The following is a 25,872-nucleotide window of genomic DNA, read 5'->3' on the forward strand; positions in this document are numbered from 1 at the left end:
TACACATTCATTTGTCAGCAAGCATATTGGTTGTTCTTCTAGGCTGATTATTGTTAACAAATGACCTATGATTTTTTCTCAACTCTCCATTGTGCTCCCTCTTCACATCAAACTAAGTTCCAACCACTCACTACTGCATTGGTTTCCAAAAGAAGTTTCACTGAACCTTTCTTAAGATTGTATAAAAAGTTTCCCGCTATGTAGCAAAGGTCTCAAATTACATAAATATCGATTTAAACAATGAAAGCTCCCTGAGAATTTAGAGTTAAGATATAATTTACATGGCTGTAATGTATTAAGAGGTGTACCATCAGAGGTTGAAACTTAAATCAGGTGATGGGTACTGTAGGATTTATCTTTTAAAAAAAGTCTTCAAGGTAGTTTGGAAATAATAACAGACATTAGTGAAGACCAAAATATTATAAGTTGTCATCAGCAATAAATCATGGAATCAGCAACTCTCAGTTAAACTGGCAATACTTTTTACAAATTTGTGAGAATTTTATCTCCCATGTGCTTGAAAATGTAAACAGACATATTAAGACTGTCTGATCGTCATGGCCGAGAAAACAGGAAATAGAATACACTATGAGGTATTAAATTCATGATCCAGCTCTATATTTTTATTTTAGTGATAGCTTTATAAGGGCTTTTCAAAAAATCTAGTTTTTAGTTCAGTATATATTGTATACTACCAAAAATGGTGTTTGGATAGATTTTTCAAATAAAGTATTCCTTTGAATTCAAATGATTAAGCAGATTATTTATCAACCATTGATCCCATTAGGCATTCTCAATTTGATCAGGTTTCACTGGGAAACAATTTCCAACCAAATATTAAAACATTTCTATTCAAATGGGATAGGGAAAGTTTCAAGTGAAGCTCAGGAAAAATAACTGCAACATAAACTCAATTATTGTATCAAGTCACAGAGGAACATGCAGAAACATGGGCATTCAAGTAAATAAATTATTCTGATTTTGCTCCTAGGTGACACAAATTACTCATTTCCTTGGACTTGATACAAAAAGGCTTCAGAGCAAAAGGAGAAATGAAATCAAAGAGCCAAGCACATTATTCATCATCTGCCAGCCTTGCAGTAACTGGGGATTCTGATCATCCCTCATCCCCAACAGCCTTGCAGGAGGTGTCCGTAACAGCCTATTACATGTTTAAATGTCCTCATTCACAGACTCACCTTCCTTTGTGGGCTCCTGCAACGGTTCTCAGGGGTGGCACTGTGCATCGCAATCCACTGCAGAGTGCCTCTGGTTATTTGCTGCTAATAAAATACTGAACTTTTCAAACGACTTACTTTAAAAAGCTGATTCAGAATTATTTCTAAAATAAACAAGGCTAATAAACTACTCAGATCTGTTAGGGCATGGGCTAATCAGAAGGTGCTAGCTTGGGGAGCTGCTGTCCTTGGTGCTGGCTGGGGGCAGGCTGGAACGCAGCAGAAACAAAATGTTACTACAGAGGCTGTGCTCTGGGGGAGAAGCTGGGAAGCCTCTATTCCTAGCGTGCAGATGGCAGGCTTCTCATCATGTCCTCGTGGGCTGTTCTGTGTGCCTTTCGAGGGCATCTTGAGATCTTGCTCTCTTTTTATAAGGCAATCAGTCCTATCAGATTGGGCTCATCCCTGTGACCTTATTTAACCTTTATTATTCCTCTAAAGGATCCATCTCCAAATACTGTCACATCGGAGATTAGAGGCTAAACACATAAAATGTGAGAGGCACACAATTCTGTTCACAAGACACATCAAGGGAGAGAAGGAAAGAGAGCCTTTTCACAATACTCTGCTTTGCATCATTCAAGTGAAGGTGGATTCAGAATTACTGTTGTAGGCAAAAAGCCCTTTAAAAGAAGATCACCTCATTGTTATACAATCATCTTCCCATGAGCCCACTGAAAAGCCTTACTGAGGCTTAGGTCACCTTTGTGAAAACTCGAGAGGTCACTGCGACTGTGTATCTGACTGGTCAACCACTAAGCATCTATTGGTTACAAACTATGTTTCCAGAGTCAAGTAGATATTCAGGAAGTATAAGAATCACATAGTTTTAGGGTAGAGGTATGATGCTGATGAATCCATCAGTCACAAAAGCAGTCCACTAACATTGATTAGTGTGTGCCACAGTCTTCCTAATAGTCATGTGGTATTTGCATATGTTGAACAACACTCTACAAATGGACCTGAGACCATCACCTCCCTCTCACCCCACTCCAACACTTCCCTTATATGCTAGTTACCTTCTCACTACTATAACAAAATATCTGAGCTAACTGACACAAGGAGGAAAGATTCATTAGCTCACAATTTCAGAGATGTTATTCCATGATTAATTATCCTCATTGTGTCTAGGTAGGCCTATGGTCAGGTATCTACCACATAAAGAAGTCTTTGGAGGAACAAAGTTTCTCACCTTAGGAAAGCCAGAAAGCAAAGGAGTATTCCAGAATATTCTCTGAGGCCACACCCTCAAGGACCCAGTTGTTTCTTGATAGGTCCCACCTCTTAAAGGCCCTGACACCTCCCAATAAATAGCATCACACTCAGAGAGTAAATCTGCGTGTAACACATGAGCTTTTGGGGGACACTTATCTAAAATCAGGCCACTACCTCTCTCATATCCATCTGCTACAATTTTCATGCGTGTTAGTTAGCTTTCCACAGCATCATGGAAGCTAGAATGTGCTGAGCCACAGAGTCATAGTCCCTAGCTCTGCTACTACCTTTTGGTGCTAGAAGGAATCACAAAAACCAGACCATTTTTTCCTCACCATGATCAAAGTAATTTCACTCATGAGCTACATTGTGGACTGTGAGGCTGAGATAAACATTTAGTCTATGGAGTGCTTAAGTGAAAAACAGGAAGAATGACCATGGAGTAAAGGATAAATCAGTGGAAGAGCACATGTTCTTTGAGCTTCAGGAAAAGAGGAACATGGCCAAATGTGAGTGGCACAACTGAAAATATTCAGTTTCAAAGAATATTAAGAGTATATAATGGGACACTGAAACAAATAGTGGGGAGACAGAAATGACAAATGACTCACAGGAAGAAAAGGAAAAATCCACCTTAGTGCAATATGTAGAAAGACTAGGAAACTTTGAAGTTGAAAAATTGTCAGGTGTTATGTAGAAGTTGTTAGGATGCTCTGACGGTCTTAGTTCTCCGAGTTTATTCATTAAAATAGTATAGGACACAAAAAGAATCAAAATCTATTATCTGCAGGTATTAAATCCTCATGATGCATGTAATCATTGTTCATTGCAAATAGGAAATACTTGGTGTTTGTATGTGTGCTGTTCACGTAGCTAGTTATCTGATATACTAAGTGAGTACACACGCACACACAGAGTCACATAAGTCACATACAGAGTGTTGAACAGTGGCTGATACATAATAAAATAACTGTAAATATATGTTGGAAAAATGGATTAAAAATATAATTATGAGCTAAATTTCTTATGCTTGCTGTCAGCTGAAACTATCAACGTCATCCACAAGAATGACAAGCCCATCTGCAGTGAGTCTCAGAAGTATTTGAATCCTTTCCAGGCCTTTGTGTAAACAGATGAGTAACTGCCACTTGATTTAATATAAAATTATCAACAGAATTTTGCTATAATTTGTCTCCTGCCAATGCCCAGATGCCACTAAATTGGGCCCAAGGCCACCATGGTGGAAAAGACGGTCCCATAGCTGATTGCCTTATTTCTATTAGAGATGACCCTGAGCCAGATGTGTGTGCAGTGTATTCTGATGGCCTTTTACTCTCAGCAAATGGAAGGAATGAAACTTGTCCCAGATGACAGGCCAGACGGCATCTATAGCAGGTCTCACTGAGTCCTGTCTCCAGCTGCTCTGTGGGATTGTACTTCCTTTTCCAGGACATTTTTCTGTCAAGCCATCAGAATAGTGCATCTGCCATTGCTTACAGCAGCATCAGTGCTGCAGGGTGCAGGGGTGAGGCCTGTGCCTCTGCCTTGGCCACTACTCAAGCAAGCATCAGCTCTTCCTGGGAGGTTGGTTTAGACAACCCAAGTCTTAGTTTTTCTTGAATGCTTTTAGTTGATGTTCATTTCACAAAATATAGGGGCATCTAGCACTGGCTTAGTTAGGATGTTTACATATTCAGACGTGTGAAATGTGGGTTGCCACTTGCACACTCTAGCAGTAGCATCATGAATGTTATCAGTTTTAGCTGTATCAGAGCTCACGTTAGCAAATTATAGACTTAGAAATGAAAGGACGATTTTATTATGCTCTGTTCATATTTTTAGCACAATTAGGGTAATAAGTAATAATCCATAAGTAAGTAGCAGGTTGGTGATGCACGTTCATCTTTTCTTTCACCCAATATTATAAATACTGATAAAAGGAGATGACAGGTATGAAAAATCTGTCATGTTCATCACCCAGCAATACTTATAATCCACTGATGGCCAATCATGTTTCAACATTACCCCTGATCTTACCTCGGATTTAAAGCAAGGCCCCAAATCGTCCTTTCAGCCATCTTTACGTCTGTACACATATAAGTATTTAGAAGACCAGGATTCTTAACAGCATACTACCACACTTAAAAACATAAGCTCCACAAAGAATTCAGATAGCACACAAATCTTCCTACTATCTTATGTATTGAAGATGTCACATGTAGTTTTCTTTTTACAGTGTGTTCAAATCCGAAGCCAAATAAAATCTACAGAATGTCTCCTGGGATTCTTCATCTATATTTTCTTCACTCTTTACTTCCTTGCAATTTACTTGTTAAAGAAAAAAGTGTTTATCCTGAAAAAATTTTTCATAGTTTAGATTTTGCAGAAAGTATTTCTACATTTTTTTCCTGCAAATAGCTCACTGCATATACAGGCTTGATTGGATACAAGTTCTTTTTGAGGCAAGACTATTTTTCATAGGTATTAGTAGGTATTTTCCTCACAGAGCATGCAGGTCTGTTTCCCTGTGTTCTGTTCGTAACCATTAATAATCACTGAGCAGATACATTATTTCATTTGAAGTTGTAAGACACATCATAACATATTCATGTTTTGATGAATGACACATCATTTATTTTTAATTTGTTAGCTAAAATATCTTGCAAAAAAGAAGCACTGTTCCCATCAGCAATGTAGTTGCAGTTCTTAAAAACAGGATAGGGCCAGGGAGCTAGCTCTGTAGAATAAGCACCTGCCTGGCAAGCATAGGGTTCTGAGTTCAAACTCCAGTACACAAAAAATAAAATAAAATAAAATAAAATAGAGACCAGGGGATAAATACTTGATTTCTTCTCTTAACTTATTTATAAGTTTTGGAAATAACAACTTAGTTCCCTGGCATCTTCTAAAAGTGTGGTTGGGATAGTTTTATATTATTATGAAAGATAAGATTCAAATTGCTGATATGTTTGATATACCAGAGTCAATATTTTTATTACCATTTAAATTAGAAGCAATACTCATCAGTAAAACACTTTTTAAATTGAGTCCTAGATAACCATAGTCTCAGACTACCATTGCTATCTCCAAAACTATGAAACTACTGAAAGTAATTACAATTTGGTGTTAATTTTTGTCATTCATATTTCAGTATATCCCAGTATAGAGTGTATGATTTTCTATATTTTAAGTGATATAAAATGATTTCTGTGAGATTTGCCACCATCTAAATTTACAGTTAGATGTATTTATTTTGTATCAGAATGTTGGAATTTTTAAGTTAGATAAGATGTTATTAATAGTGTACATACTCTTGAGGACAAATCTTTAAAGAAGGTTTACTGAGAGAAATATTTTTCTATTCTTGCCCTATTACTTTTTCTGTGTTTTGCCATTTTTAAAATTTCATTTTATTCTTCCAAACACATCTCATGCCACATTTTTGTGTGAGCACAAATGCAGGAACATGCACAAACTCTACTTCCTTCTTAAATTATACTGCCACGTTCATACGTCTTTCTCCACTGGGCACATTTTCTCTTTCTCATGGCAACACGATTATTTCCTTCCATAAAAATAATGAGGAAATATTAACGTTCTTAACATAAGGGAAGGGGGCTTGCTGGTTAGCTTAGTTGTTCATGAGCCTGCCCGGGCAAAGCCAGTGAAGCACAGGGCACCATGGTTAGGTCCCTAGCTCCACATGCCATACCAGACCTGCCCCGAAGGCAGCCTGAGCCAGCCAACAAAACAAAATGAAACAAAACAACAACAACAAAAAACTCAACTTTGGGCCGGCCAAATAGCTCAGTGGATTAAAGCACCTGCAAGTAGGTGCAGGCGCTGGGGGTTTGATCGCCAGACATGCCACCGGTCCTGTCCCCGGGGCACACCGAGACTGTGTATGGTGGCAGGTGCCTGTAATCCCAGCTCTTGGGAGGCTGTAAGCAGGTGGATCACTACGAGTCCGATATATTAGTGAGACTCCCCCATAGACTCTTCCCTAAAAATACCAAAACAAAGACAAACAAACCATAAGGGAAAACTCCAGCTAAATATCTTTTGGAAAGTGGAATGTTGGAAAGGGTGTTTAATTTTATACATCACCATTTTTATATGTAATATTCACTTCAAATTTAACTGAAGGTCAATCTCTCCAATTGTAATGATTAATCATGTAATTCTTGGGAAAGGCATATTGATATATAATCTTAATTATTATGAGGTTTCATATGTTTTAGAGTCAGTTAAAAATACTAACAGTTCTGAAGTAACTTCTTGTATACTATGCAAAATGACAAAGTGTCAATTACATGGAACATGCTTCAAATAATTAAGACTGAAACATTAACTATATACTTGCTCTTGTGTAGGTAATAAAAACAAGAGACAACACATGTAGCATTATGTGTAAGGCTACATTCAACTCCAGGTACAGTCCAGCTACACTGTATGAAAGAGGACAATTGGTAAAGCCACAAGTACCTCAGCTTTTTTATTTTTTAATGTATTTGATACAGGCTCTCACTAAGCATCTTGGACTGTGGCGACCCTCCTGTTTTCAGCCTCCCCAGCACTGGGATTACAGGTGTGTGCCACCACATCAGCTCTCAATGACCGGGTCTTCGTGGCCAGCTCAGCATGCCTGGGGGTGGGGCTGGCATGGAATGTGGTGTCAGGAATCAAATCCTGGTCCCTGCGCTTGCCTAAGCAGGCATTTAGTCCACTGAGCTATCTCGCCTGCCTTCAGCTTCTTTTCTATGAGGAAAAGAGTCCAAAAATATGTTCCTTAGCGAAATATATCCAAATTAAATTGACAAACACTATTACAGGTCCTCCATGATGAAGAGGTGTGTATCTGCTCTATAACACCATCTAAACCTGTTTCCTCGAATAGTACCAGACATAACCCAAGTCCTCCTTGAATGCTAATAAAAAGAAATGCGATAGCAAAATGAATCTCCTGTATCTGATGTGTAAAGGTCACTGCAGAGGTTTCAAGTTGTTGTTTCTCACGTCTAAAAGTTCCCTCTCCAAGCCTTCTGACTCGGTCCCTCACCTTTGTGGGGTTTATTGAATGATGAATGTTCTCTGCCTCGCCGTGTCCTCTAAGGTCCTTGCGTTTCCTGAGCTGGGCTCTAAGTACAAGCCTCACCTGTACCCTTACTACTCCACCACTCACTTCTTGACTCAAGAGAGTTGGCTGAAAAACTCTAAGTCTGTAGAATCTTGAAGCCATTCACATCCATTAGAGACATCCTGAAGGATATTGCCTGATAACATAGCACGGGCTTGGGTGATTGTTTCTGAAAAGGAGATAGGCTTGTAAGCATTATATGTGTCATGCATATTGGAAGTGTACTAAATATATTACTGCCTCACTGGGGACTCTCTCAACAATAATGTGAATTGCTGAAGAAAGAGAAATCAATTCTTAAAGTGTTTCTGACATCAAAGGTGACCGCTGAGTTTTAGAAAAAGAGTTTGAAGTAAGATTGAATTGCATGATTGAGATATTCATAAAGCCAACATTGCAAAGGCAGGCCAGGCAGGGCATTCGTTCACTGCCCAGATGCAGGGGGATGGTGCAGGCCAAGGTTAGATGATGTCTCCTTAGCCTAGATAAGGGCCATGGAGAAACCGGACTCCCACAGCACACTTGCACATAGTCACACACCTGTCTTCCCAGAGAGTCTTCCTCAGTGCTTGATTGCATGCACCTCACCTGCGCAAGCTTCACAAGTTAAATCAAACACCTGACTCAAGGTGAGTTTCAATCACCATTTCTTGGGCTAGGGAGATAGCTCGGGGACTTACATGCCTGCCTGGCAAGCGCACGGTCCTGAGGTTGATCCCCAGTCCCCCTACCCATCCCCCCAAAATAATCAAATTTTTCTTCCAAGTCTTTAGGCAAATACTTGATTTTACTAATACTTTTTTTTCTTTATACATGTGCTTTTTTTTTTTTATTTGAGAATGGGTCTCACTATGTATCCCAGGTTGGCCTCAAACTCTCAGTGATCCTCCTATCTCAGCCTTTCAAGTGCTAAGATTACGATAAGTGCTCATGACTTACTTATTTTGTGTCTTTGACCTTGCCAAACAGAACCAAATCATTTTTTAAAGGGCATACTTTGATTTCTGTGCTGTCTGCACAAAGCAATCTTAACAAAATAATACTATCTAAAATGGAGCATTTATTTTAAAGGTAAATAAAATTAGAAATGCAAAAATTATTTGGCATAATAGAATGGACCAGGTTGTCCAAATGTCATCCACATAGAATGTCTCTTATATAGAGATTGAAACAGTAGTGTGACTCATAAAAGAAGCACTTTGTTGATTTGTTCTACTATCTCTTGCCAAGTTAAAATTATATGAAGCCTATCTTTTATAGGGTGGACACATACAATATCCAAAAGTCTACCCAGACAAAGGAACAAATTATGGGATTAAAGGGTGCATATAAGAGAAGAAAGTGGCATATTATGAAGGAGTCAGGGAGGTAGTGCACCCTGAATAATTTGTTGGCTAAATACTTTGTGACCAACAACAAAGTTGAAATGGAGTCATCCTAGCAGAACTCATGGGCTATGTAGTCCCTTGAGTGGATGCAATCAGAATTTGATAGCGTATGAGGCACTTGGAAACAGAGTGAATTATCTACCCAGGTGGTGTAGAGATGTAGAGCAAAAACTCATGAAGAAATTAGAGATCATAAGGGGCACACTTCAGTGACATTTCTATAGCCTCTGACACAGAATAGACTTCTATTTTGATGTAATTTCATTGTCCTTCCTGCCCACATTTCTCTCAGTACCATCTCAGTGAAGTGTGATAATAATCAAGTTTAAAGAATGTTGTCAGTAGCAGAACACGTTGATCTATTATCAAGCCTCAATTTTGTGTGGAATCCATTTGCCTCATTACTTCCAGGGTTTGGAACTACAAAGTGAATGAATGAACAAATACAAAGAACATGTAACCAGAAGTCAAAAGTCCTGGATTCTATACTGATCCCTCTTTATCATGTTCATAGGTAAGTCACTTCATTTTTTTAAGGTTCAGGACTGTATTTATAAAAATATAGCTGGGGCTGGGTGTATAGCTCAGGGGCACAGTGCCTACCTGGCAAGTGCAAGATCCTGAGTTCAATTCCTGGCACCAACAAACAAATGGAAAACTTTAGATAATTTGCTCTTGTACAATGATAGTGAGAATTCAATAAAATCATATAAAATAGTTTATATAATAATGACGAACATGTGTAAAGTATATTCATCCCTTTTATGACCATATTGATATCAATATGAATAAAATGCCTATTACAAAACATAGGGCTGGCCAATTAGCTCAGTGGATTAAAGCACTCTGCTTAGGTAGACACAGGAACCGGGGGTTCGATCCCTGGGCCTGCTGGGCTGGCCTCACCCTTAGGGTGGGCTGAGAGGGTGATTGAGACTGGGCGTGGTGGCACATGCCTTTAATTCCAGCACTTGGAAAGCAGTAAACGGGAGGATCACTATGAGTCCAGTCTATGCAGTGAGATCCTGTACACCCTGTCCTAAATAAAAAAATAAAATAAAATAAAAATAACAGCTTTAATTTGTTACAGGAATATGCAAAAAGAAATTATTTTTTCTTTGAGGAAATATACCCTGTCACTTGCTCCTAAAATAAGTGACAAGTGAAAAATATTGGTCAAGGGAAATGTGAGAAGAATTCTGAAACACAAATTAATGAAAACTACAACACATTTTTTCTGTCAGAACCCCATAGCGTCAGCATAGCTAGTTCCCTACTTCATCCTCAACAAACATTCTTTAAAGCTTGAGGCTGTTTGTTAGCAACAGATGTAGACATTTACGAAACAAGAACCACCTTAACTGAATTATTTTTCACAAATTAAACAAAGAATTTCAAACAACAGTTCATGGAGATATATTCCGCAGGAATGCTGTGCAATAAACACACCGACTATCAGCTCAAAAGGTAATCAGAATCATAATCCACATTTCTGGTATGGCTGCCTTTGTCTCTGCCCCATGAGCAACCACAGAGAGACTGGTGGAAATGTTATCTGAGGGCCATAAACACTGTCTGAAAGTAAACTTTACCCCGTGGGAAGTAAACCTCCAATGCACCAAATTCCATTTAGTGCCCTGCAGAAAGGAACTCTGCAAAGAGTATTCTGAAATAGGCAACTCATCTTTTATAGGCGAGCACTTTATCATTGAAGTCCAGGAACGAGAAATCAGTTTTTATCCTCTCAGGCCATCATGCTTTATAACTTTAAGAATGATGACTATTATCAAAATTTTAAAGATCCCCAGAAACGGCCTTTCTACAACCTCTCTTGAAAGCAAATTTCTATCATAAACACACTATTCATAAAACTCGTCAATATGTTTAACCTAAGTCCTTCACAGTACAACCTTGGCTGTGTCTTTCCACTTCAGTAATGACACCCATGCGTTCCTATATACATTCATCCATAACTCAGTCGACAAATACTTACTGAATGCTTGGAATGGCAAAGATCACTCCCAATTAGTATGAGAGATATACTAGAGAATGACAGGTGCTCTCTTCCTCTTCTACAGACAGTATGAATCTCTCAACTTAATTCAGATCATCATTAAGAGCAATATATGGAAACAGCTACCAATGTTCAGAAAATATCAGAGCCAGGAAAACACACTGAGCATCCCTAAGGGTACAGGTCAACCTGTGGGAAGCTCTACAGGTCAAATACTCTATATTTTTCTACAGGGAAGTCCAGAGGAGAAGGATGGAAGGGAAGGTACATGACAGATTCAAAAAATCTTGCATGATGCTCTTCAACAAATCATCAAGATGGAAGTGTCTATGGATACACATTATATAATAAAACTACTAAAGGCAAGAGAAGTTGTTGCTGTAAAACTACTTACTGAGAGAAGGCTGCGTCTGTGCAGATTGCTGTAAGTACACTTTTGATTTCAAGAAGGATTTATTGATGTGGAACCACCAGAGCTATGTGTTGCTAGTGGGAATGCAAAGTGGCACAGCTACTTTGCAAAACAGTTTGGCAGATTCTTATGAAGTGAAAAGAAAAGGGGGGAGGGGAGATTACTACATAGCACAGTTATCCCATTTGTCCAAGAGACATGAAAACTCTCTACAAAACCTCGGCATAAATATTTACATCAATTTAATCACACCTAAAACTGAAGAAAGCCTAAATGTCCCTCAGTAGGTGAAGAGATAGCCATGGTGTGGTGTATCTCTCTAAAGCCAATTAATTGTTCAGCAATAAGAAGACACGAGCAATTGGTACATATGAAAACATGGATATCTCCCTAAAAAGCAGACTAAGAACCTGGGCGTTAAGAAGTTAAATAATTTAAAACTTTCCTTGTGAGTCTTGTAAAAGACAAAAATACAGGGAAGGAATCGAATCAGTGGTTTCCAAGGGGGTGAGGTATTCAGAGAAAACTTACCAGGAGCATGGAAATATTCGGTAGAGTATTTTGATTAGGATGATACAGACTTTATAAAGTGATTTGATTATCAAGACTTCACAAACTATATACTTACACAATGAATATTCTCTAATCCTGGTCAAAAATTAAAGCTTTCATCTTTGAGTGGAGAAAACTTGGTTTTTAGTGTAAAGAAAACATATTCTTCTCCATTCAGACTTATTTTCTTAAAAGTGTTGGGACAGGCCCAGTGACTCAAGAGACATGAGGCACGTATTAGTAACAGATTGTAACAGGTTACTAAAAAAAATACTGGTATTTTCTTTCAATAACTTGTATAAAGCTTGAAAACAACTATTAATCTCATCCAGTTTTCTCTGAATCAGTTCAAATGAATCCTGAAGTGGACAATACCATGGCCAGGAACAATGGCTATGTTCACCACAGTGTATCTTAACTATCTTTTGTCAGTCAAGTTCCTCAGGATTTAATTTTGTCTGTCCTCAGAAGAAATTTTTCATCTGGACTTGACAGTTTTCTAATCTCAGCTTCTCCATGTTCAAGTAACCAAAACAGACAGGGCCCAAACCTCGCTGAGATTAAAAGCACACATGATAGGGCAGAGCAGTCCAGTATCACAACACAAAAATTTGTTGGTCTCTTGAAAGGCTGGCTATTAACTGTCAAGGTTTCTACTTCACCCAAAACATAAATGGATTTCATTTCTAATGCACTGGCTTCCAAATATCATAAGAAGTCTTGTAAAGCTACAATGCCATCCAATTTGCTTATTTTACAAATAAAAAAAAGATTGATATCAGAAGGGTCAAATTACTTAACCAGAGTAAAACTCAGTTATGAGTCAGACTGAAATCACAGCCTGGACAACTCATCGGGTACAGCAGCACTCTGGGAAGTGAAAAGGGGTTGTATGTCAGTGTAGGGCTCTTTACTAGATATAAGCAACGGGAAATGTAAGCTCCTCAACAGACAGCTCTGTTCAGATTAAGAAACATGTGACAATGTCCACACTTCGTAGGGAGAAACAGAAATATACAAGAATAAAGCAATGCTTCAGATGCAGTGAGTAGTCATCCAAGTGCAGAAAGTGACTTTTCTTTTCAGTTCTCCACATGATTGGTTTCAGCCTCCCTTTACCTTCCTCAAATGAGAGCTTCTGCCTTGGATCACTGAGATACAAACTGCTGACACCAAAATATGATCCGTACTGTTAACCAGGTATTTTAAAAGATGCCATTTAAAATCTTTTCTTCCATCTGTTGTAATTAAAAGGAAATGTATCCTTCAAACAACGTTGCTCTGCCATTTTAAACTCAGCGTAGATTTACACAGAGAACCAGATGAGAGGCCCCCATTTTTATGAAAAGTCTCATCACCAGATATACTGCTGATGGCACGGAAGCAGCCACTTCACAGCAAGACGAAATTGCCCCGTATGTTCATCAGGGGGAACAAGGCCCTCAGGAGAGCTGGCTTCTGAGTCGAGTTAAAGTTGACAAACTTTCTGAGATGGGAACAAGTGTAGAAGAGGTGAGAAGCACTGTTGATTGAGCAAAGGTGAATTGACAGCTCTTCCCACCTTGTTATATTTTACTCCTCTTAACGATGCAGAGAAAATGTTCTTTTAATGTTTCAAACAGATCTAGAGGCCGAAGGGAGTACGTGGGTAGAACATGGAAGGCCATATTATCCTCTTCCACACTAACTTCTATGCCAGGTGCCTACAGCTTCCAAATGGGTAGCAGAAAACGAACCCCAGGATGCCATAAAGTCTCTGAGAGCAGATAACATGAACAGCAGCCAGCAAATGAATGAAGAGGTGAAACCATCTCCCTTTACAGCTCCTTGAGGTTCAGAATGCAGCAGACTGCACTTAAGTGTAGCAATCAACTGTGACGGAAGAACCCCCATTACAGTAAGCAAAGGAATAGCTTCAAGGCAATGGATAACACAGCCAGAGGCGAGGGTCAGAGCAGGTGCAGAGCAATCCTGCCTGCAAGGTGTGACTTTCTGGACTTAATTTGGGTGATTCAAAAAAAAAAAAAAAAAATACCCAGGCCAATTAAGAGTGTCTAAACTTAAGGTTTCCTCTCACCTGGATATACAGTGCCTGCTGTGAACCCACACTTCACATTTCAAGTCTTTAGAGAAACATGCCATTATTTCTGATATCCAGCGTGACAAAGTTGGTTAGTTATAAACCATGGCTGCCAGGTGGCGAATCTGCCAGACCAATTCTAAGTTACAGCTGCAAACATATTGTGGCACAGAGCTATCACACAATAAAATGCATATTGCTTTTATCACTATGCAATCATCAATTTCAGGAGAATTCATGTCTCAGTATGGTAATCCCTAACAAATACGAAGGCTGGGTGTGCTGAATCTGGACACAAGTCCCCTATATTTATAGCTCTACTATATGTTCATTTTTGAAATATATGTACAACTTCTCAACCTGGTACCCTTACTGTGAACACAATAAAATTCATTTTTTGTGCAATAAGGAAAGCAACTTTCTCAAATTATTTATGAATGGATTATGCTGTTTTAAAGGGATCAACTGTCTTCCCAATGCTGTGTAGCAAATTAGTACTTAGGGCAGTTGCGTCCTTCTACATTTTTAAAATAATTTTTTTGGAGATAATGTTCCTGCAGGTGCTCCTCCTGATGAATCTGGCTGATGCACAAATACTTTGTTAACTCAAGGTGGAATTAAAGAAGCTAGGGTTGGTGCCCAGTTATCTCTACATAGGAGGAAGGGTGGTGTCATGGCCTTGGTCTACACTACTAAGATTGGCTAGATGGACAATCACAGACATACTGATGAGAACAAAGGGTAGGAATAGCTACAGAATTTTGATGGTTATAAAGTTAATTCTTCAAGTAGATTAAATAACCATTTTCCTGTCTAGGAAGGATCTCTGACCTATAATCAAGTCATAAGACAAGCAAGAGGCAGCCCTACAGCTACCCCAACCTGCTTCTAAGGACTCCCTGTCTGAGGTGCTCTCACAGCCATATGGAAAGCCTGCTTGTAAGCAATCTTTTCTATCGCAGTCTCTATTTTTATCTTAAAGAATGTAAAGAGTCTGAACAAGTTTGCTACACCCATTGGGCATCCCTAATGCAGCATATCCCTGATGTATAAGTTTAGATCTGATCATGTAACCTCTGGCTTCATGTCCTTTTATTTTAATTGCCCAAATTGGAACCACTGCAAGTCATTACACACTAGGCAGGGGTCAAGGAGGAGGAAAGCACTGCAGCTGAGGGTTTTCTTTTTGGTACCAGGGATCAAACCATAGTGAGGCTTCCATGGTAACATAATGAGACTATTCATTCAAACATTTTTATAGATTTACCACTAAGTGGTCCCACTTACTCATTGAGACAGATAATCCCCATGTTCAGGTTTACTTGGTGTCTTCAAACCAACAGCCCCATCACATAGCTGGGTCTGGGTAAAACCAAGCCCTGGACCATCCCTCCTGAGTGACCTGGATGCCTAACCACTGCCTTCTCATACATGTAACTAGCCCAGCACCTAAAATCTCTCTGCCTTGCCCCACTTAGTCCCATGCACTAAGATCAGGGGCTCAAGTACCTAGACCCCGAGTACTGCTTAGTGGCTCCCCTATCTACAGGGCCACCAAGGCACCAGGAAACACTTTAGTCAGCCAGGTTCTGGCTTCTGTATCTCATGCTTCTTTGTGGAAGTTCCACAAAAATAGTACTAGAAAGGCACACATACACACATGCACACACACACAAACACACAAACATACACACACAGATGTGTGTATTCCCATGAATTTGTGAAAAGAATTCACAAATTCTTAGCTCACCTGTTCCCTCAGACATGTTATCAGTCTGTATATTATGAAACTCAGAGACTGCTTAATTTTTCAGACAAAAAATATTGAGACCACAGCACTCACAAGAATCCACTCTAATATACACAGTCCTGCACAACCATCTCCTGTACCTTTCAACATTTTCAGTGCAACGAAGGGACCTCAGTGATGCATTAGATTATGAACTTACTGCCTGAGGTGATGTTTTTCTCTTTAAAGTGTAGTCCCCTTTGACTATGAGGTAAGAATTATCTATCTCTTATGCTCTCCTTTAAAACCTGCCAACCAGGAATCTTAGACCTAAATTAAACGCTCATTCTCAGAACACTTGGTAACTGTGGAATTATTATGAACTGTCACATTCTCCTATTGTGGTCTTTTGCTTTCTATTTTTTCAGCCTTATTTTAATTCTACATCTTATTGTAAGTTGCATCACACTTTTAAACAGTTTATCAACTTAAGTTTAAAAAAAAAAATAACATCAGCAAGGACACAAACTAATCCCACATCCCTGATAGTATCATGTCAACTCACAGTAAAAATGATAAAATTATGGATGTAAAGTGTTAAATATAATAGTTTTGATTGTATAAAATATTTTCATTATCATTTAGATGCCAATAATAGCCAAGGATGGTACATAGAGACACGTTCTATAATTCTCACAATTTTACAAAGACTTAAATTAACAAGAGTGTTTGAAAAGAAATTACTAGAAGTATCTTCACAAGTGAAATTTAAACTGTTACTGTTTACCGGAAATGGTTCAGTAGCTAGACTCAAATTATTGTGTGATCATCTGCTCTGTATGATTACTCCCATTTTTGCTGAATTACAGTAGCTGTCTTGCTGTAACTGGACTACCTGCACTTTACTGTTGTAGTGAAATTTTACATAAAAACTGATTCCAGGGGGCCAGCCAAAGAGCTCAGTGGATTAAAGCACCTGCAAGCAGGTGCAGAGGCCGGGGGTTCCATACCTGGGGTGTGCTGAGAGGGCAACTGAGACTGGCTGTGGTGGTGCGCACCTGTAATCCCAGCTCTTGGGAGGCTGTAAACAGGTGGATCACCAGCAGTCTGATCTCGTATGAGACCCTGAACATTGTGTAGACCCTTCCCTAAAATAAACAAACAAACCAAAGGGGCTGGGGAGATAGCTCAGCAGTACAAGCATCTGCCTGGCAAGTAGAAGGACCCAGGTTCCATCCTCAGTGCTGCACACTGTGCTGCCATGCTGACCACCGAAACTGGGCGTGGTGGTGCATGCCTGTAATCCCAGCCTGGGGAGGCTGAGATAGCAGGATCAGTACAAATCTGAGGTGCATAGTGAGAACCAATGACAAATGAATAAATAAATGAAATATTTTTTTTAAAAAAAAACTGATTACATTAAAAAAGCTCCTAGGGCCGGCCAAATAGCTCAGTAGATTAAAGTACCTGGATGCAGGTGCAGGGGCCATGGGTTCGATCCCCAGGCCTGCTGTGCCAGCCCCATCCCCAGGGATTGCTGAGATTGGGCGTAGTGGCATGCGTCTATAATCCCAGCTCTTGGGAGGCTGTAAACAGGCAGATCACTGTGAATCCAATGTAGTAGTGAGACCCTAAACACCCTGTAGACCCTTCCCTAAAATAAAAAAAACACAAAAATAAGGTGCCAAACTAAGCCCTATATATTGTACACACAACTATTTTCTTTCAGCCTGAGAAGTAGTCTCAGTTGGCATCTAATCTACAGTAGATGGTCCAGCATCACCTGAAAATAACTTACTGTGCATGCGTATCGCATCATGATGATCAATAGCCTGAACACAGAGATACATCAATTAGTGCAGAGAAAAAGGTTGTCTCCTCCTTTCCTTCATCATTACGCCAGGAAGGATTACACACAGTGCTTCCTTTAAAGTAAGTTTTTTTGGGTAAAATCTATTATTACCAGTTGGTACATATAAAGTGAGAAGCCCCGTTAAAGGAGTGAAAAATAGAGGATAAGGTGGAATAAATAATACACTTCGAGCGGTGGGCCATGCATTTGTTAAATTATTGCCTGGCGCATTTCTACTGCAGCTCCGTATTATCAGAGGCTTGAGTTGAACAGCATGTGAAGTTATGATGCTCAGCATAGAGGAATCATCCATCTTTCTTCCCTTTGTCCTAAAAGAAACCTCTGAACCAAAGCCGCAGTGCTCACTGAATGAGCTGTGGTAAGCTCAATGACTTTGAGGCCAAAGTTTGGTTTCTCCCTGTAGCACCTGCAAAAATGAAGCTTTTAGGAAAGCTTCAAAATGAGAAAGTCCTTAACATCCCAGGAATAAGGTGAAGTGTCCCTCACAGGGAACCTGGCCATGGTCCCCAAAACATGCACGTGTATGTGTATTCCATGGAACTTAGGGATCTCAACTTAGTACCTTTGAGCTGTCACTTGGACCCACCCTATGATCAGAATGGAAAGCTTCTGGCTGTGCTAGAAGAACATCTAAGAAGAGCTACACTTCAGAATCTACAAGAGCTACATTCCAAAGCCAGATGAATCCTTTCAAAAGACAAGAATTCCTTTTCTTTGCATCTCTCATAAATGAATAAGAATCAGCTGAGTAACTGGATCCACAATCTCTATCGTAAAACAGGATTGTGATAACCAGGGAATCTCATGCTCTTAGCTGGCTTTACACCAAGCACACCCACAGGCTGCAAAACCACTGTGAACTCACTGAATGACCTTTGGGAAAGCCACTGGGGAAGAATGCACAACCAGCTCCAGCAAGGCCCGGACTATGCCAGGTGCAAATGGGAACCTTCACAAAATCGGTCTAGACATAACGCGATGGCTTGGCCAGAATAGAAGGTCTAAGCTGCTGGAGAATCAGCTGGTCAAATGCAACAACAGAAATTCAATCCCGGGTGTTAGCGGTGCAGGGGGTGCTGCTCCTGCAGTCACTGCTTCACAACAATACCTGGAGAACTGCTGCTGCAGGCCTCGCATCTGAGCTCTGTTGCACTCGGACTCAAGGGTCACCTCCCGCAACCGCTTTTCACTTTGAAGACGCAAATGTCTCTCCTCTTCCAACTCATGTATCAGCTTCTCATGCTGTGAAAAGCAGAAAAGGCATGACTTTTAACAAAGGGTTTATAACAAAAACAAATGGCAACAAATGATTCCTAAGTGCTAACTAGATAGATAGATAGATAGATATCCTGCTAATAACTATGAAGTTGGTTCTGTTATTAATCCTCTTAAAGAACAGGAAACCAAGGATCAAAGAAATCTAGATAATGTATCCAGGATCACAGAAACCACACAGTAACAGAATCCTGGCTGATATGACTGTGACACTTGAATAATTTCTACTAAATTAGTTGGCTTCCTAGGAAGAACTATGACCCCAAATAGTATCAAAAGCACAAAAATGCGTACAGTAATTAATAAGAGCATCACTATTTATTCACAATTATTTTATTTCTTCAATTTCTAAATCATGGTTTTGAGAAAACATTGCTGTTTATTTTATAGAAGGATCAAGAATTTTGAGCTAATTAGAACACAGAGTTGATGAGAATGAAACTAAAGATCAGTTTTCATTTTGTTCAGTTAGGCTTTCAAAGAGAAAAAAAAAAAATAAGGAAACCACCCATGGATTTTATAATCCAAGAAAAGTAGCTCATCTCACCAATGGGCATAAGGGATTAAAAGGAGGCCTAAATGATCCAGAATAGATAGTTCTGCATAGAGCTGCGATCCTCCTGATAATACCGGCTGTGCTATCTAATGTCTTTTCTGTTTGTGCTTTGCTGTTGTTATTGCCATTTTGTAAGAATAATATGTTGTTATAGTTATTGCTGTTACTAAATTGAGCACTTTGCATTGAGGATACACAATTCTATTATAAGAACCAAAGACACTGTCCTGGCTTGGGGTTTTTGCAAGAGGAACAATATAATAGAGGTCACATTTTATAATAGTATTCTATAATGAATCACCCAAGAACAATATACAAGGAGTGCAAGAAATCTGTCCACACAAACTCTGAATTCTGCAGCTGAGGAACTAGACCCTGATATCCTGCATGACTCCACCTGAAGACCTAGACCTCATTACAATTCCTCCAACAAGTCCAACTGGAGGCCTGCAGCCCACAATGAAGTCTCATGTGGGTTGGCTTCATGGATCTGTGCTAGAAAGGCCCAAAGGTCAGTGGCAGAAGCTACGAGGTCTGCACCAGTGGGAGAAGGATCTGCGCTAGAAGCTGAGGGATGTGAACTGGAGCTAGGAAGCAATGCTCGAGGTAAGCACCAGAGTTCCTCCAAAAGTCCCACAGCCATCCTCAGCAACAGTGAAGTCCCAAGCTCCTCCTCCAGCAATGAGGAAAGCTGAGTTCCCATCAGGAAAGCCAATGTGACAAATTTCTCCATGAGCTTGAGCAGTACACCACCTTCTCCTCCGGAGCCAGGAAATGATGCTCAAGATGAGGACCAAAGTTGTTGCAAAGTTCATCAGGAAAGCCAGCACAACAAGATCCTCCAGCAGAACAGCCCAACCAGCAGCTTCCAATAGCTCCAAAAGCTTCTTCAAATAGCATTCCTGACAGCATTTAGGCAATTTCTCCTGTTCTGCCTTTATGTTGTTGGCAGCAACCCTCACATGGGCCTCCTGCACCCAGCACCATGCTAGTTTAATTCAGCTGGGTGCAGTAAGTTGACTGCCAGTTAGAAATCCTCTACAGACACGATGCCTCATTGCAAGACACATACATCCCTAAATGGAAAGAAAAGCAGCAGAGTCCTTTGTGCAAAATAAATCAGGCAGTATGACTCAGTCTCATGGATTACTCAGGGTTAAATATGACCCATTGCATGGGGCAGAGTTACCCTGAGTGATAGCAAAGATCAATTTCCTCCTACTCTAACTTCTGAGGAAAAAGTTTCCCTGAGAACCATGAAGAAAATCGACTATCATCTAGAAATGAATCACAAGCCTCTAAAAATACTTAAACATTCCCCGCACCTTGGACTATACCCTTGCTACCACTTGAAAAGCTCTCTGAGGTCTCTGTCGAGAGGCTAGCGTTCCTTGCAGGCTCAGCTTTCTGCCTTGCCCTCTGGAATGCTTCCTATGCCACGTTATCATTCTCTTCGCTGCGTTCCAACAGCACCTACTGTGTCTATCGCCTTTGAGGTCCTCGCTTTTTGGAGTTGTTATTTTTTTTACCTGCACTCATCAGAATTACCCAGGTCAGTAAATTTTTGTTCAAGATTCTAAGCACAAGTAGTTTATATTTTTCCTCCATGTTGCTTAATACACAGTAGCGCTGGAAATATATTTGCTTATTGATTATGGAACTGGTCTTTTGCTTACCCCTAACACAGACTATTTTTAACTCCCAGAATGTGTTACTATTATTCTACACCAGAAAGAAATTAAAACCAAGTATTTATTCTGTTACTTTGGAAAAATGCTCAAAAAAACCACTACGAAGGTAAAGATATTAGTGTAAATTGATGAGTAAAAATAAAAATCAAGTTTTTATTGTGGAAGTTTTGGAAAGTTGGTTTGGTAAGATGAATGTGTTAATTAAAGTAAATTCCATAGAAAGGGTAAAATATCATCAACAGAAATTAAATATTGAGTTATTACACACAACATTCCTCTCTATATTGACCCCCTGTACCAGGAGTTGTATAGCAAGTCACCTTTCTAGCTGGATTTGGGACACTGTGCATTGATTACAGAAACATGAGGGGAAGTAGCACGTTAACTAGATCAAAAGCATATCTATGAATGCTGTAAAGTTTTACAGAGAAAACGCCACCTTTACTTCAAAAAAAAATTAAAAATCAAATACTATACAGAGGCAGTTAATGCCGTATCAAAGAGTGCCAATATCTAAGAGCCTTTTTCACATGAATAATCCTTTCTGTTCAATTTGTCAGTGCTTTTCCAAACATGGACACCCCCCCACACACACATACACCCTAAAACAAGGAATTAATTCCAAGGAATTCAGCCTGTGAAGGGAAGCTTTTACTATAATATGTTTTCTTCAAACATCTGTTTTGATTAAACCATCAAAGCTTGACAAGAGCGCACACCTGTACTTGTATCCCAAATGCATGAGGTTTGCCTGATTTCTTTTAAGTGACTAAAGGCAGAAAGAGATAGTATCTATAGCTTGTCTAGAATTGCTTTATTATTTGTGTCCTGGATATAAATTTATTGGCTGTCAAAATAATTTTGATTTTCCTCCCACAAGTTAGCATCTTTCCCAGCAAGGAGAAGAAAGAGAAGTGAGGCATTTCGAAACTGTTTGCGTCTTCCTTGTATCTGTTTTCACATACTGTTGTATCTGTTCCCCACAAGACAGTGGTCTTAGTTGCGATCCCCTCCATGGAAATGTGCAAGCAGGGAGAGAAGAAGCTTGCCCAGGACACAAACGGCAGCTCTGAAACTAGAATTACATTTGTCTAACCCTTTTGCTTTATCCTAGAGGCAGTTCTGCTATTTTAAAAGGCAAATTTTTCCCAATGCAATTGTTATGCCAGGGAACATTCTTTGAGTGACACAAATCTCACATTTGCTTCTGCCAGATTTCACTCATGACAAAAAAAAAGTTGGTAGGCACGGAAAATATTCCCAGCTGAGCCAACATGTGTATAAACACAGAACACACACATTTCAAACAGACTTCGGACTACCACGGCATATCATGAGCCACGCTCAGTCGCGTCTGCACTGCAGCCTTCCCTCTGACTTCAGGCAGCCTTCCCTTCCCTAACTTGAGAACTCACAAGATGCATCTTTTCTAATCCTCACTTCTGCCGTCAAACTGCCAGTCTCTGTCAAGGTAAAGCATCAAATGTATTATACCATTTATGCATTTCTTACCCATGTAAGACATAGAAAGCTTAGCTTCCATTTCTGCTGGTCTCCTTTTTTGGGACAAAGCTTTTGTACCTTTCACCCCTTCATAAGTGTTGTGCTGTCTATTGTGTGGTTTTGCAGAGTGCAATGATTTTTAGAAGCACACATCATGTTTAGAAGCAGAGGCTGTACACTATGGTGAAGCAAAAGGAATCAAAACCAAGCATAGAATTCTAAAGCACTTTCCTATCTGAGGATAAGCACAGAGTTGAATCCTAGACAAAGAATCAAATGTTCCAACAAGAGGGTGTATGAAGCTCAAGTGTGTGTTCTACAAATGATCTTGTCTGTACATCACAGCCCTTACTCAACAACAGTGTAAGGCTGCTTCCTGCTTAGTTGAAGTCTCATCTGATTAAACCTCAGAAGGAAGAGTTCCTTTGTAACTAGGTTTAATTTTTTTAAGACTTTGCCTGATAGTTTTCTAAGTGTTATTCAAATAATTCAAGTATCAGAAGGTCATTTCTACATACATGTTTCCCGAAAAAAGAAAAATCTATATAAGTTCTGATTAATTTAGTAGAGAGCTATGCTGGGAAAAGGAGCTCCACGACCAATAACACGGGTTCATCCTTGCACTCAGGCCACAAACGCTTGCTGAGGAATTACCCTGTGCCAGCACTGGACACGCTCTGGACACCAGCGTGGAGCCAAATGGGCTTGGATACTGCATTCACTGGGATTTCCCAAACTGGCAATAAGTGATGTCATGCAGACTACTGCACAAGCAGATCTAGCATGGAAAACAGATGAGTAATTAAGGTTTGCTAAACGACGGCAGAAAGAGGAGCTGCTCAGTGTGGGGGGTCAGGGGAAGGCTTCTCTGAGGAAATAACAATGGCACTGAGTCCTCCGTGGCGACTGGGGCTTGCTGGGTAAAGGGAGATCACTAGGCCAGGTAGAGTTACCAGCAACTGTGAAGTCCTTTGTCACGCACAGCTAGAACGAAGTGAAGCTGTACACAGGCAGAGCTTGGAAGGCAAGTACACAGCCATGGTGCATGACGCATCTGGAAGCGAACACGGGCGAGAGGACCTTGAGTTTCCCGTGGAGAATCGGGTGGAGTTCAGAGTGAACTGTAACTTGATATCAATGTTTAATTATGTGTAGGATCCTATTATGGTTTTGCAGAGATCATTCTGATTGCTATGTGGAGAAAGAACAAAACTAAAGGGACAAACTACAGAATAAGAAAATATTTAAGTAAAGACTGGTGAATGTTTCCAACTTCAAGTTTGAGTTGTACCATTTATTAGGCAAGTAGTTCTGGAAAAGCCATGTCAACTAAAGCACCAGTATCTTAAGCCCACTTCCCTGTTCACTGGGGAAAGTGAACTCTGCCGAGCCAATATTACTGCATTACTATAAGATACGAGCGAGATAATATACGATAAAGCACTTTAAAGACTTGAAGTCCAATGTAAAAATAAGATACGGCTAACTAGAATGATACAGTTTATATCATCTAAAGTACTTCAGCTATTTTTGCTAAATTCTATAGAAATTTTAGATTTAATGATCCCTATATTTAGAGAAATATTGTAGATATATCTCTTTAGTGTCTTATTATTTAGCTATAAAATTTGTATTATTTTTGCATAAAATAAGAAAGTTTAAAAACTTGTTTTAGGCAGAGCATGTATTACTAATGAATGAAAACACATTTTAAATTTGGTTTTAATGTAAGAACAGAGAAACTAACTTTTAGATATCACATAGAATGTATATAGCCCTGCTTTTGGCCTTCCTTAAGAGATATTTTTTAATGCTACTATCTAGTAAAATTTTGAACAGATGGCGTGATGTATGGTGTGCCCAGCTTTCAGGAGGAAATTAAAAGATGAACATTTGATTTCAAATAGAGAATGTCAATAAATACCTCTAATCGGGATCTGGTTATATTTAGTGATTCTCATTTCATCATTGAGTGATAATATTGGCAAAGTTAAAAGAGACTCAAAAAGATTAGAGAGAAGTTTTTCCTGGGTGTGGAAATCCTAGTACCATCACAAAAGCCATATGTAAGCAAGACGTCCACTCTAACGATCCCAACGCTCTTCCCAGAGTCCTGCACAAAGAGGCAGCAGCTCATCTCACGGTGTTCTGTGCCAACCTGATGATTCAGAGGCGCATAATGATACACAGAACGATACTCACAGAATGTTGCTTCTCAAAAGAGTGCCTGCAATTTGTGAAAGCTATAATATTTTTGTTCTGACATCCTTGTTAAATGATACTTTAAGATCAAAGACCCATAGGAGAAGCAGTAATACCCTTAGATAATAAGAGGACCTTAAACAGAGGAATAATGAATACAGTCAGTAGAAAAGGTCATAAGGATCAAATAATATTGCCAGATGCTCATGGAAATATATGAGCTCATTCAAAAAATGCAAAACCTGGCCAACAGGATTGAAAATTAAACATCTTCCCACAAAAGATGGGCACATTTAATTAAGTGATACAAATATAAAGTATGGCAGTAAGACCAACTATTAGGAACTTTTAGATATGTTGTCTTTGCTTATTAGCTAGTGGCAAAAACAGTCATAGGTATCTGGTTGTATTTACCAATCAACATCCAATGTACACTGAAGCGCCCTAAGAATCAGTTCCAGAATATCCCCTGCAATTCTCTTGCTTCCTGAGAATCTAAACCTGGCAACTTTTTTTAAAACTTTGTTACATAAGCCAAAAAAAATCAACAGAAAAATTAATGTTTTCACAAAAGCTAGTTTTTAATTTAAAAGCTCTATGTTAACCAATTTCTATCAAACCAATGTAAAAAGCATCTAAATTAAGCTATAGTTATTACATCTAATTGTAGCCTCATATTTGCTTTTTACACAAATTGCAATGCATTTCATCCCATAAAGCCCTCTGAATTCAACATCCCCATTAATTATGAGAGATTCGGTCATCCTAGAAGCACAGAAACAGATAAGGAACTTAACAATTGATTTTTTTTAAGCCTGCACTGTTGGCTGTAACAGAAGAATCAGAATCAGGTTTTGAGATGCCAGGATAGAACCAGCCCAGCCTATAACCGCAGGGCTGATAGCATCATCCAAGAGAGGCAAGCTTTTATACTAAAAAAGATGCAGAGCTCAGTTTGAAAAAGTGAGAGGAAGGTCAAAAGGGTAAAAGAGAGAAAAGGGTAGAGG

The 25,872-nt window shown here is 39.4% G+C and overlaps 1 protein-coding gene across 5 annotated transcripts in view; it reads right to left on the minus strand.

Annotated features, from left to right (window-relative positions):
* The window catches only part of Nckap5 (NCK associated protein 5), a 959,001-nt gene that overhangs the window by 481,749 nt on the left and 451,380 nt on the right, over positions 1 to 25,872 (minus strand). For all 5 annotated transcript variants that reach the window (XM_023709695.1, XM_023709692.1, XM_023709697.1 and 2 more), the window contains one exon: positions 18,747 to 18,880. In XM_023709695.1, the coding sequence (XP_023565463.1) occupies positions 18,747 to 18,880 (134 nt within the window). The remainder of the gene's footprint in view (positions 1 to 18,746; positions 18,881 to 25,872) is intronic.

The sequence above is a fragment of the Octodon degus genome, unplaced genomic scaffold (assembly GCF_000260255.1).
Source record: "Octodon degus isolate 3935 unplaced genomic scaffold, OctDeg1.0 scaffold00014, whole genome shotgun sequence".
Taxonomy (NCBI): Eukaryota; Metazoa; Chordata; class Mammalia; order Rodentia; family Octodontidae; genus Octodon; species Octodon degus.